This window comes from Nannospalax galili, unplaced genomic scaffold, assembly GCF_000622305.1.
Source record: "Nannospalax galili isolate Female #2095 unplaced genomic scaffold, S.galili_v1.0 scaffold188, whole genome shotgun sequence".
Taxonomy (NCBI): domain Eukaryota; kingdom Metazoa; phylum Chordata; class Mammalia; order Rodentia; family Spalacidae; genus Nannospalax; species Nannospalax galili.
The window spans coordinates 606,641-619,391 of NW_008360325.1; the positions used below are offsets into that span (position 1 = coordinate 606,641).

Consider the following 12,751-nt stretch of genomic DNA (forward strand, 5'->3'; position numbering starts at 1 on the left):
GGTGCCTTCCCCTTGGTGAAGTATCAAAAGGGTTGTTCATTACCATGTAAAGTAGAAAACACAAAGCTGGTGCCTTCCCCTTGGTGAAGTATCAAAAGGGTTGTTCATTACCATGTATTAGTGACAGAGTGAATGGAGAGGCTAAGGCAGACGTCGTCAACTGGCTATTAAAGAGGGGCAGGGCTCAACGCAAACTCAGAGGCCTGAGTGATCATCCAACCTGCTTCTGTGGGAACAAGGCCAGAACTTTCTCGTGGACCTGGGAACTCCTAGCAACGTGGGTTATAGAACCTGGTCAGCAGTAGTGTAGTGCAGCGTCTCCCACCCCAGTGGGTACCAACAATACACTAGCACAGGAGGCTGTGCCAAGCATTACTAAACTGTGTGATTTAGTATTACCGTATTGCACTAGGCGAGTGAACACTGTGCTTGATACTCTGCTTCCAGGTACTTGACCTGCATTTCCACGCACAAGCAGGGCAAAGCCCTGAGTGCTCCGGCAGGGCCAAGAGCTTGGACTTGATGTGCTGTGAGCTCAGTTCACTTGTTACAGTTACTGGTCTCGTGATTCATAGAGGAGCCTGGTAGCCTGCAGAACAGCATAAAGCATGATTGGTCCTGGGCCTGATCACAGATGCTCTATATACCTTTTAGGGATGCAGTTATGGGCACCCCAGTTAGATGGCAGATCTGAGAAAGCAAGCTTGTCTGTCAGTCTGTGGTCCAACCTCCCTTGCCTTGTCCATGGTACGTACCTTGTGCATGGCTGCCAGCCACGCTGCTGCCTGCCTCCTGCTGCCATTTGCATCCTCCCCAGCCATCAGCTTCAACTGGGTTGTACCCTCTGCTCCTGGCACTGTGTACTGCAGGAACATGCCTGTGGCTCGAGTGCTGCCTGCTGGAGAAGGAAATGACATCAGGTGGCATATACATATACTGTGTACTACTCAGGAAGTAGCCTTGTTGGGAACACGCAGTAATATGAGCTCCTGCGTCTACAGAGACTCCCAAGTTCATAGGAAGTGGGAAAGGAATCACATGACGTCGGCTTGGTGTCCCCAGGACCAGAAGAGCTAATGGTGCCATATCACTAAGCCTCACAGCCCGATTGTCCAGAAACTGCCACACCTTCTACATCTGTGGCATCCCCACTGTGCTGCCTTCAGGACACCCTGCCCCAGACACTTGTCCACAGCCAGAGTAGTGAACATACGGAAACCATCAGTGTCCTGGCCATCAGAAGATAAGCCAAGCAGATAGTCACATGTAAGCTGGCTTCACATCTAGAGGCCAGAGCTGTGCAGACCACTGATGCATGAGAAATGCCCCCCTACCCTGTCAAGTACCAGTCTTCCAGACCTCACAGGATCCCATGAAGTTTCATGTTGGGGGTCAGCCTGCCAGGTCACAGCCCCATCTCTGGGCAGTGGCCAGCTGTCCCAAGCACAGTAACTTGAGTTTAGCTTCTCCTTTAGGAACAAACTGCTTGAGAAATAGACCAGCTCTCAGTCAGGGCCACTGTGAAGCCTTGCATGAGCACCCATGACCAGAAGGAACCATATCAGACACAGTCCTGAATCACTCAAAACAGGCTGAGTCCCACTGGTCAGTGAGGTGACTCTGCAGAATGTAGCCAGGAAAAGTCTGACTGACTCATCTGCAAGACCTGTCTGTACTGCTGAGAGCATGCTGGGTCCACCCCGAGGCTTTCTGAACCGTATTCTACTTCAGAAGCCCAGGAGCCTAATTAGAGACCAGTCAAGCTGCCATACCAGGCTGCTACAGAATTTTCCACCTGGGCTGTGTCCACCACCTGGTTGTCCACGGCCACTGTTGTCTGGCTGTTTTTGTGCTTTATGTGGCCATGAAAAATTTATTCTCCGTTCTGGACAGCATAGTGTTCAGCCCTTGCTATATATAGATGGCCCAGGCCAGTCCACAGCTCCTGAGGCTCCTTCCCTCTCTGAACAGTTCATACTGTTCCTACTCCAACCCACTCAAGAAGACAGTTCTGAGATCTCAAGGAGTCTAAGGAAACACTGAGTAAAACAGGGGTCACTACTTTCTGGGCATAGTGGCGCATGCCTTTAATTCCAGCACTCAGAAGGCAGAGGCAGGCAGATCTCTGAGTTCAAGGCCAGCCTGGTCTACATACTGAGTTCCAGGCCAGCTGGAGCTATAGGAAGACCCTGTCTCAAAAAGACCGAAAAAAAAAAAAAAAGGTCACTACTAAAGTCATTCCTGGACACACATGCAGTACCAGCAACTCCAAAGAAAGGCTGTGCATAGTCAACAGGATCCAGCTCTTACAGGTCATCCCTATGCTGGGTACCATCTCCTTGGCCTTGCAGGGAGGGTAATTCAATGAAACCTTTTTTTTTTTTGGAGACAGGGTCTCCCTGTAGTGCCAGCTGTCCTAGAACTCACTATGTAGACCATGCTGGCCTTGTACTCACAGAGATCCATCTGCCTCTCCCTTCCAGATAGGAGAGGTAGGTAGGGAGACACCTAAGCTGACCCCCAGCTTCTCACATCCTACTCTTGGCACTAGCTTGGTGCTCCATGTACCTCCCTGTGTTGTATACCATTAGCTGGGCCCCTCTTACTATACTCTTCAGGAGACTGAGATGGAGATGCTGAGGGCCAAGGGACCCTGGAGCCCACCGTGAGCAGGAGGCAGGCTGTCAGGGTCAGCAATGAAAGAAAGCTGCTGCCCACTCCACATGCCTGATGCCTGGCAGACAGGGTTACCCTCACACCTGGCCTCAGCCTATTGAGGACTGAAAGACACTGATAGAAACTGTCAACTCTTGAGTAATTCTTCTCCCTAGGAGAGAACTGAGCAATTCACTTGGTTCTCACAGTATATTTTCACTTATGCTTTATAGACCAAAATACAGGGCTTAGTATCTCTCTTTCTTAACCAAAAGAGGTGATCCTGAGTTTCAGAACCCTGGCACGGACCACCCCAGGAACAGCAGCAAAGAAAGGGCCCAGAGAAGGAGCCAGAACCATAGCATGCCAAGGGGTGGCCCAGGGAAGAGGAGGCTGACCTTCAGAGGCGGGCTGGCTCCCCAGGAGGCACGTGTAAATGTGAATGTCCTTTTCTACTTCAGGAAGGTAGGCAGCAGTGGAAAGAAGAAACAAGCAGAGCCAGTCAGAAAATGGCAAGAAGATGCCTTAGGTCAGGGCTGCAGGTTCAGCACGTGTAGTGTACAGTGCAACCAACAAGGTCCAGGTGCGCCAAGGCTGAAGGAGCTGTACAAGGCCCTTGCTGTACAGATGCCTTCGGGGGAGGCAATGACAGCAGGCCTGAATGCTGGCTCCTGATCAGCCACGACTCCAAACCTTGTCTAAAACCTCAGGCATCACGTCTGGAGCATCATCCAATAGTGAGAGCTCTATGTCATGGGAAACCAAGGACACATCAGGCCAGTCTCCAATCACTACCCCTCCACTCACCTGGCAGGTTCTAAAGCCACTGATAGGACACAAGCCCCAAAGAAGAGGAAAGTAGGTCATCCTGGGGCCAAGTGTGCTACCTCCTGTTCCCCACACATATACCAGACCCTCCTGCTCAGGAAAAACAGCCATGTACCTCCAGCAGTGAATCCTTCTGTAAGAATCTGCACGGTACAGACGTGTGCAATCTCGATTTCACAGTGGCTATCTCCATCCAGAATCAAGCATCTATACCAAACAGTAAGGGGATAGTCATCAGACCTGAGACCTACAGCCTGTGACAGCACGTCCAGTGCCAAGCAGGATTCTGGCTTTTACCTCTGGTTGTTGGAAAGTCGACAGACCATGGTTTCAGACTTTTCTGAGTTTCCGAAAGTTACCAGGAAGGTGGCTCCTTGGAAGACAAAACCAAATGCACACACATCACCTGACGCTTTAACACCCCGACCCCGACCCCGACCCTTCCCTAGGCTGAGGGCATGAAAGCCTTCTCCATCACCAGATGAGAGAGGACACAAACAGGTGACAGCTCTGTGCTCAGGGTGCCTTCAGTTGAGCAAAAACCAGTAATGGATTAGGGGTTTCAAAAGTTCAAAAGGGCCAGGTGTGGTGGCGCACACCTTTAGTCCCAGCACTCAGGAGGCAGAGGCAGGCAGATCTCTGTGAGTTCAAGGCCAGCCTGGTCTACAAAGTGAGTTCCGGGACAGGTGGGGCTACAGGGAGACCCTGTCTCAAAAAGACCGAAAAAAAAAAAAGTTCAAAAGGCAATTCTATGTGTACAGATTTTTGCTTGCTTACAAAGCCATGAGTTTCTTTACACCATGTAAGGGAGCAGCGAGGTAATCACAGAGGCCTGAGTCAGAGAACAATACTCCTGAGAGCAGACTGGCACAAGACCAAAGCCACAGAGAAGGGGCTGGCCTCCAGCCTATGATGTGCACACAGGCCTGTAGCCAGGAGGGGCTGCACTGTCTGTCAGCTCTGTGAGGCAGGCTCAACCCCCAGAACTCCTCTCTCCCACATGCTCCTGGGATATGGTTCTGAGCACCATCTGTGCCTGTTACAGCTGCTTCTCTGGTTCTCTTCTCTGAGAACCATGGCCACAAAGACTAAACTGCTAGTGCCAGCCTCCTGGGGAGGTGTTGCTGAGCCAGGCTCCCTGTCTGCCTGACGGCAGTGCCCAATAAAATCAGACTGACCTTTCTGATGACATGTCCATCTCTAAAGAGAAAAGTCAGCATTACAGCTGCTTCTAAACAGGTCCAAGAGAAAGTGGGGATGGCGACCAGGGCACCGCACCAAGGGGCAGGTCACCTCTTCAGCTGGAGCACAGACATGAAGGGACAGTGCACGTCCACCTGCCACGCTTACCACTTAGGAGCACCTTGAGCTGCTTGTCGTAGAACTCAGTCTCCCGGTGGGACACCAGAGCACACTCGGTGCACTGGCGCACCGGGTCCACAAAACACATGCGCCTAAGTGGCACCTTCTGGCTGCAACACCTGTCGCAGAAACACTTCCCACAGCGGCGGCAGTGGTGCTGGTGAGGGTGAAGTGTGGACAGTGAGTAGAGTCAGCTCAGACAACCCAGGCCTGCCCCACTGGCCAGCACTCTTGGGACACCCCTGAAGGCACCTAGGGTTGCATGTGTCACTGTCACACAAACCCCATGATTGTCCTCACAGCAGGGCTCTATCTCGCTTGAGAAAAATTGATCAAAAGAGCTTTTCAACTTGGTGTGCGTGTGTGTGTGTGTGTGTGTGTGTGTGTGTGTGTGTGTGTGTGTATTAATAGGTAAGCACTAGAGTACTAGTAAGTACTAGTTCACCAGTGTAAACCCAGAGCCTTGCACATGCTAGGTAAGCCGTTCTATCACTGAGCTACACCCCAGCCCTCAACTCCAACAGTCAAATCCAGATGCCAGAACAGCGTGTCTCTGTCTCCCTGGCAGGAGTCCACTGTGTGGGACCACATCAATGACTGAGACAAGGTATCACTTGCATTCAAAATGGTCCTATAATACACAGCTCCTCAGAGGGTCCCACTAGACCCAGTATCCCCACAACCCCTTCCCACAGCCTCAGCTCACCTTTCTGGTGATAAAGTCAAACTTGGCATCACACTGCATACATCTTGAACACTAGGAGAGAATGTGACACAGAATTACAAACGCAGCTCTGTCACTCGGTTGACTGCTAAGGCCACAAGGTGCCGGGAAAGGAAAGGCTGCTGGGAAGGCAAAGCTTCTGCCAACAGCAGAGGCAGCTTGCAGAGGGCAGATTCTCGTACAGTGAGGCAGGACCGCACACCCAAGCTCAAGGTCCAGCTCAGAACCAGGAAGCTTGGTCAGGACCCAGCCCAGGGGAGAGGGGGGCAGGTCTAAGGCCCACAGGAGCCCACCTTGAGCCTAGTCTGAATGCCTGGTGGCCAGGGTCTTGAGGGGTGCCGTTTGGCTTTCCTGAGTTCACATCTGTGGTACTCTGGACCCTTCAGGCTCTAGATCCTTTATCTAGCTCACTCTAGATATTTCTGTCTGGCTCTCCTGTTACAGGAGCCCAAGTTCAGTGCCGTGAAATGATCATGACAGTCCAAAGCACAAACACCTACACCAGTGAGAAGACACGTTACCTAGCTTTACAAATGAACACAGTGGGCAGGCATGGTGGCGCACGCCTTTAATCCCAGAAATCAGGAGGCAGAAGCAGGTTATCTCTGTGAGTTCCAGGCCAGCTGGGGCTACAGGGAGACCCGGTCTCAAAATACATACATACATACATACATACATACATACATACATACATACATACGCAAATAAATAAAAAAGCAAACAAAGTACAGGGAATCTACTGGTGAAATGAGGGTCCAAATAGTAGACGTAAGCCGACTCTGGTGTTGGCAGTGCACGCCTCATTACGGCCTGCGAAGAAAAAGGACTGAACGCAAAGATGAGCCGTCCAGTGTGGCCTGGTCATGCCCTGAAGATGCTTCCTCAAACAGAAGGGCACTGAGAGGTACAGCCCAGGGGCTCGTGAGACTTGACTGGCAGATGGTCTACATGCATGCAGTTTCCATATACAGGGGGACTAGTGAATGGGAACAGACTAGGACTTCCGAATGGCACAAAAGATCTGGGGATTGGGTGGCGGCACCAGGCAGGCAGCAAATGGATGGAGGCCACACAGTGAAAAGGGAGGACCGTTCCACTCTCGTGGTGTCTACCCGCTTTCCTTCCTCTGCTGCCCTCCCCCCGACAGCAGCAGGATGGGGGTGCTCTCTCTGCTGAGTCTGCATCATGCTTGAAGTTCCCTCTATGCAGAACCCCAGAATCCAGTTACATTGGGAAGTCCTGTTCAGAGAGCCTGTTTCCTAGTAAAACCCACAGCAGAAAACAAACATCCTTTCTGGGCGGCCAATTCAGTGCCACCAAAATCAAGGGGACACAAATGACTTCAGATCCTCTCAGATCTCAATACTCTAGCCACTGGCTGGGTACCGCCAGGATCACCACGACCTTAAGGAAGTAAATTCTCTTCAAATCTGTGAGAGCAGCCAACACCCGTGACAGAGCAGAGCAAGGTACAGCGACTCTGCCGAGCTGCTTACTCCCCACTAGCAAGGCTTCATCACAGCAGCCAAGGACTAGCACCTTCTTTCTGAACAGTCTAAAATAAATCTTGCCACCTGGACATATGGAACTCACCAGCCCAGGACACAGGGTGCCAAGCCTGGAGGGCCAGTGGTAATGAGGGGAGGCCTATACCCATCACATGCAAGGACAGAGTGACCTGACACATAACCCAGGACAGCAGGAAGACCAAGCAGTGGCTAGAGAAAGGCTAGCTGGGAGGATCCCAGCAGAGAAGCCCAGGCCCCACCCAGCCACACCAGAGACTGCTCAGTCAAAAATGCTCACTGAAGTGCAGGCCATGTTTGCCAAACACGTCACAATCATACATGAGTGGTGACTTACAGCTGTCTACCCAGGTTCCCCATGGGACTAAGGCCTGTCTGGTCTCCCCTACTGGAGTCCCCAGCAGCCCTGAGACTCCTGGCGCTTTCTAAACAAGTCTCTGAGAGGCTGCTTGACCTCTTGACCCCGAGGTCATCTGCACTGTGGGCACCTTGCAATGACCAGACGAGGGCTGCAGAGACCTGGAGCTTGGTCACAGTTCCCTGTCCCAAACCTCCCCAGTGATAGCTGCGTTCCCTGTCCCAAACCTCCCCAGTGATAGCTAGCTATTGAGCCTTCCACACATGGACATCACTGCCCAGCCCACTGGAACTTGCTGATTCCAGCTGTGCCTGGTTGGAAAAGCCACTTGGTGCAGTCAGCATGTAGGTGCTTCTGACACAAAATCCCTGGTGAACATCAGGTGGTCAGCTCCAAAAGCACAGAACTCCCAGCCACGGGAAGGTTCTGCCTTGAAATGGCCTCCCTGCATGCTCTAGAGGGAGAGAAGGTATGAGAGGGTACTGACAGCTTCCCTCAGAGTATCTCCATTCACACCCAGAGGAGCGTGTGGACGCCCTGCCCTGGCTTTGGAGGAAAGTCTAGCCACTGCAGTCTACTAATCATGGGAGATTTACCGTGAAAATGGAGAGGCCTGGATGTGATGAGCTAGGTCAGACTTGCCATGCACTGATGCTTCTAGTATCAAGACACCCAAGAGCCCTGGAACGCAAGGCCTCCCCACAGCCTTAGAGGAAATCTTCTCCCTGGCCTCTGTAGGCCCAAACAAGGAAGGTGCCAGTGAGGCTTAGGCACAGGCCCTTGGTGTGGAAGGTAGGGAGCACACCCCACTGCCAGCAGAGCTGCCAAGATCCCCAAAGTTGGGGCATCAGCCATGGGCATAGGTGGTGACCTGGTAACAAGTGACTGAACAGTGTGATGGAAAAGAACGGTCCTGTGAGTCGGGGCCTTTTTGCTTTTGGTGACTTAGGACTCAGCTGAATATTGAGAACCGTCCACATTTGAGAAGACAGACAGTTCCCTCCATGGAGATCTTCCTTTCCCTCCCAGTAGGAAGGGTCAGAGCTTAGAGCCTAAGAAAGGTAAGACTGGGGGCTGGAGAGATGGCTCAGTGCTTAAAAACACTGGCTGTTCCTGCAGAAGACCCAGGTTCAAATCCCAGCACCCACATGGCAGCTAACAACTGTCTGTAACTCCAGTTCCAGGGGATCTGACAGCCTCTTCTGTCTTCCGAGAGCATTGAACAAAATGGGTGCACTTACCTACATGCAGGCAATACACACATACACATAAAATAAAAATAAATAAAATATTAAAAAAAAAAAAAGGTTAAGACTGGAAATACAACCAAGATCACACCAGACAGGATTGTGCAGCCTGGCCAGGCTAGCATGCTGTGTCTAAGAAGACAGCTATTTGGCACAAATCACTGGTTCTGATAACAAGCAGAGTACGGTCAGTCAGTCTCAACAAGTGTGGCTGCAGCATCGGAGGCAAACATTTGGCTTTCTGCTCTGGGGGCAAAGATGGGCTCTCCACAGCCACCAGGACCTCTGCAGTGGAGGCCATCGGGTCTGGGTGGCAGGGGCCACACTCACCTTGAGTACCTGCCTTGGTTGTCGGCAGCCATCTCCACTCCAGCCAGCCAGAAACTCACTCAGCCTAGGCACGTGTGCTAGAGGCTCTCCACCACCCTCCCTGCTATGTCACCTAGCTAGTGTGTAAACGAGTCTGCTGCTCTACACACTCCTTGGAGCCTGACCTGTTCTGGGTCTCAGTCCTAGATCTCAGAAGATGCTAGCACCGAGAAGTGGCTCAGAACATGAGACCATCACCTAAAAGCCTGCAACTCTTCAGGCAGGATCTTCCCTCAAGCCTGTGGACCCCTCCAGATCATGCTAGCAAAAACATGCTCCACAAAACTCAAATGGGCTGCTTAGAGGAAATTCCTACTGGATGCTGAGGACCCACTTTCTCCACTGGTCCAAGACAAAAGCCAACAGTACTGGACTCCGCAGGTACCTCGAGGAGACCCCTGGGGCCCATGCTCAAATGTCCTTTCACTATGGAACAACAGGCACCTTTTAAGACATCACCGTGCAGCAAGGACAGACACCAACACACTGTGGCACCTCCAGCTCTACTGAGCGCCATGTGGCCCGGCCTGCATTACAGAGCATCTAAGTTCTGAGACCCTGCCACTAACATTATCTTGATTCCCTGCTGCTCTACGCTGCTTTCTGGACTTGGAGCCATTCCTGGCCCCACCCTAGCCTCTGGAACTGTCCACAGGGGCAAGTCCACAGCTGTGTCAGGAGCCTTTGCCCTCAAACTCCTGTGAGCTTTGCATGGTGGCACATCCCTGCCGCCGTGTACTGAGTCTTTGATTTGGACGTGCACAACAGGACTACACAGTGGTTACACGGGGAGATTACAATCAAGGAAGCCACAGCACCGCCAGTTCCAGAGCAGCTGTTTTATAGTCCCAAGGCCACCCCAGCTTCAGGTGTCCTGGCTTGGGGCATGACAGGCATAACAAGCAGAGAACAGCTCTGCATGGCATGGTGGTGTGTGGTCAGGCCAGGTGAAGACAAACTCCTTTGCGGGTCTTGTGTGTTCACATGTGGAAGCCAGGGGTCAACAGTCAACCTCAGGTGTTGCTCCTCAAGAACCTTTGCCTTGGTTTTAGAGACAAGATCTCGCACTGGCCTAGAGCTTGCCAAGCAGGCTAGGCCAGCAGGCCGGCAGGCTCAGGATCTCCCCGGCCCGCCTCTTCAGCCACGGTATTGCAAGCATGCACTACTCCACTCTGTTTTTTCGACATGGATTCTAGGGGTGGAACTCAGGTCCTCCTGCTTTTGTGGCAAGCACTTTACAACTGAGCTATCTCCCCAGCCCCTGGAGAGCTCTAAGACCAGAGTGTGTACCCAATCCCCTGCAAACCTAAGTGGCTGGTGTTTTGTTACTCTAAATAACCAATGAGCTAGTCAGGCATAGTGCAAGCCTGTAAAACACTCCCTTGAGGCAGGAGGATCACTGCAAGTTCAGATCACCCTGGGCTACATGGCAAGGTTGAGGGCAGCCTGAGCTACACAGTAACTCTGTCTCAAAACAAAAACAAAATGACTAGTGAGCTTATCTAGATTTTTAAACAAGGTAATTTTCCTGTTGATTTTATTAATGAAAGGAAACTTTTCATATTATCAGCACAGCAATTTGACATGAAAAGAGAATAATAATCCAGCAGTAAAGCTGTGAAAGCGAAGGCCCTGCCACATCACCATCAGGGCCTAGCAGGAGTCAGCCAGGGCCTGCCCTAGGGAGGGGCTCTAGGAAGGGGCTTCTCCCTAGGCTTGGCCCAGCAGCCTCTGCTGCGTGTGACTCAGCTATTTCCGGAGACTAAAAGGATATATCAAAGTCCAGAAACCCACCAACACATCCATCTCACAAGGGCAGCCAAAGTGTCTGCAACAAGGGCCTCTCTCACGGAGTTATGTCAGACAAACTCACCCAAGAACTGAGACCTTCAAGAGCAACTCCGCAGAGCCCACAGCCCAGCTTAGGGGCCGCCGGGAATGCAACAGCCCGGGACTGGAGGGAGGGAGGCCAGGAGGGAGAGGGAGGCACAGTCAACTGAGCAATGACCCACCAGGACCGACACTCAGGACAGGCAAGACGGGAAGCAGGGATACAGTCCTCTCCAGGGGTACCTGTGGAACCCTGAACTACTTTCTTCTAGAGATGGGAGGAATGAACTGTGAGGAGCTGTCCTGCAGCCCTCTTAGGAGACACAGGGAAGAAGAGATGGACAAGTTACAACCCACTCTCCAGTAAAATCTCCACTTTAGGCCCACTTACCCAGCAACAGGTCCCCAGGGCATCTGCTGACTCCTTGTGGGTCCCCTCAGCAGCTAGGTGAGATGGCCTTGAACGGCAAAGAGCTGAAGGGGCACTAGCAAACCCAGGCCTGGGTGAGAGCGCTAGGGAGGACAGGCAGAGACCAACCACCCCAATGCTTTGGAATTAAGCCTTCCACCTGCCCACAGAGTATCTGCCAGCAGATGGAAAAGCAGAAGGGAACTGTAATCTGAAAATGGACTTTCAGGACTTCAGAGAATGTTTAAAGAAAGCTGCCAGAGGACCCCGCTTCAATTCCCAGCACCCACATCTTGACCAACAACCATTTATAACACCAGTTCCAGATGATCTGGCCTCCACTGGCTTTGCATAACACGGCTGCACTTACATACATGCAGGCAAAATACTCATACATATAAAAAATAAAAATAAACAAATTGGGCTGGAGAGATGTCTCAGTGGTTAAGAGCCCTGGTTGCTCTTACAAAGGACCCAGGTTCAGTTCCCAGCACCCACATGGAGGCTAACCACCATCTGTAACTCCAGTTCCATGGAATCCAATGCCCTCTTCTGACCTCCATGGGCATTCCATGACACACGTGCACTTACATACACGCAGGCAATACATGCATACACATAAAAATAATAAACATTTTAAAAACTCAATTCCCAGCCTTCAGGAGGCAGGGCCAGCCTAGTCTACAGAGCAAGTCCCAGGCCAGCTGGGGCTACAGGAAGATCCTGTCTCAAAAAGACAAAAAAAAAAAAAAAAAAAAAAAAAAAAAAAGGCACCTATAATCCTAACACTGGAGAGCTGGAGAAAAGCAGATCCCTGGAGTTCACTGGCCAGTCAGTCTAGTCAATTGATAAGCTCCAGGTTCAATGAGAGACTTTGTTTCAAAAAAATTAGGTGAAGCCTGGGGTGATGACCCAGCAGGGGATTCAGGGGTGTGTTGGGGGGGTGTGAGCGGGGATGTAGGTGATGGGGGTGTAGTTGAGGGGATGTAGCTGTAGCTGAGCGGGTGTGTGTGTAGGTGAGGAGTGTAGGTAATTGGGGTGTGAGGGGGGTGTGGGGGAGAGGGGGTGTAGGTGAGCAGGGTAGTAGGTGAATGGGGTGTAGGTGAGCAGGGGTGTAGGTGAGCAGGGTATAGGTGAGGGGGTGTAGGTGAGGTGTAGGTGAACAGGGTGTGAAGGGGGTGTAGGTGAGAGGGGTATAGGTGAGAGGGGGTTTAAGTGAACAGGGTGTAGGTGAGGGGGTGTGAGGGGGTGTAGGTGAGAGGGTGTAGGTGAGCAGGGGTATAGGTGAGCGGGGTATAGGTGAGAGAGGGTGTAGGTGAGGGGGTGTGAGAGGAGGTGTAGGTGAATGGGGTGTAGGTGAGAGGGAGTGTAGGTGAAAGGGGATGTAGGTGAGAGGGGGTGTAGGTGAGGGGGTGTGAGGGGGGGGTAGGTGAGAGGGGGTGT

The 12,751-nt window shown here is 51.9% G+C and overlaps 1 protein-coding gene across 4 annotated transcripts in view; it reads right to left on the minus strand.

Moving 5' to 3' along the window:
- Positions 1 to 54: 54 nt before the first annotated feature.
- Zfyve21 (zinc finger FYVE-type containing 21) overlaps positions 55 to 12,751 on the minus strand; it is a 17,549-nt gene continuing 4,852 nt past the window's right edge. The window contains exons 2-8 of one of the 4 annotated variants that reach the window (XM_017796222.2): positions 5,552 to 5,602; positions 4,834 to 5,002; positions 3,781 to 3,856; positions 3,599 to 3,690; positions 3,054 to 3,107; positions 756 to 895; positions 55 to 589 (exon numbers count right to left, since the gene is read on the minus strand). In XM_017796222.2, the coding sequence (XP_017651711.1) occupies positions 554 to 589; positions 756 to 895; positions 3,054 to 3,107; positions 3,599 to 3,690; positions 3,781 to 3,856; positions 4,834 to 5,002; positions 5,552 to 5,602 (618 nt within the window). In that variant the 3' untranslated portion in view covers positions 55 to 553. Of the gene's footprint in view, positions 590 to 755; positions 899 to 3,053; positions 3,108 to 3,598; positions 3,691 to 3,780; positions 3,857 to 4,833; positions 5,003 to 5,551; positions 5,603 to 12,751 lie in introns of all 4 variants that reach the window. The other 3 variants (XM_008825533.3, XM_008825536.3, XM_008825535.3) reach the window with 3 other exon arrangements.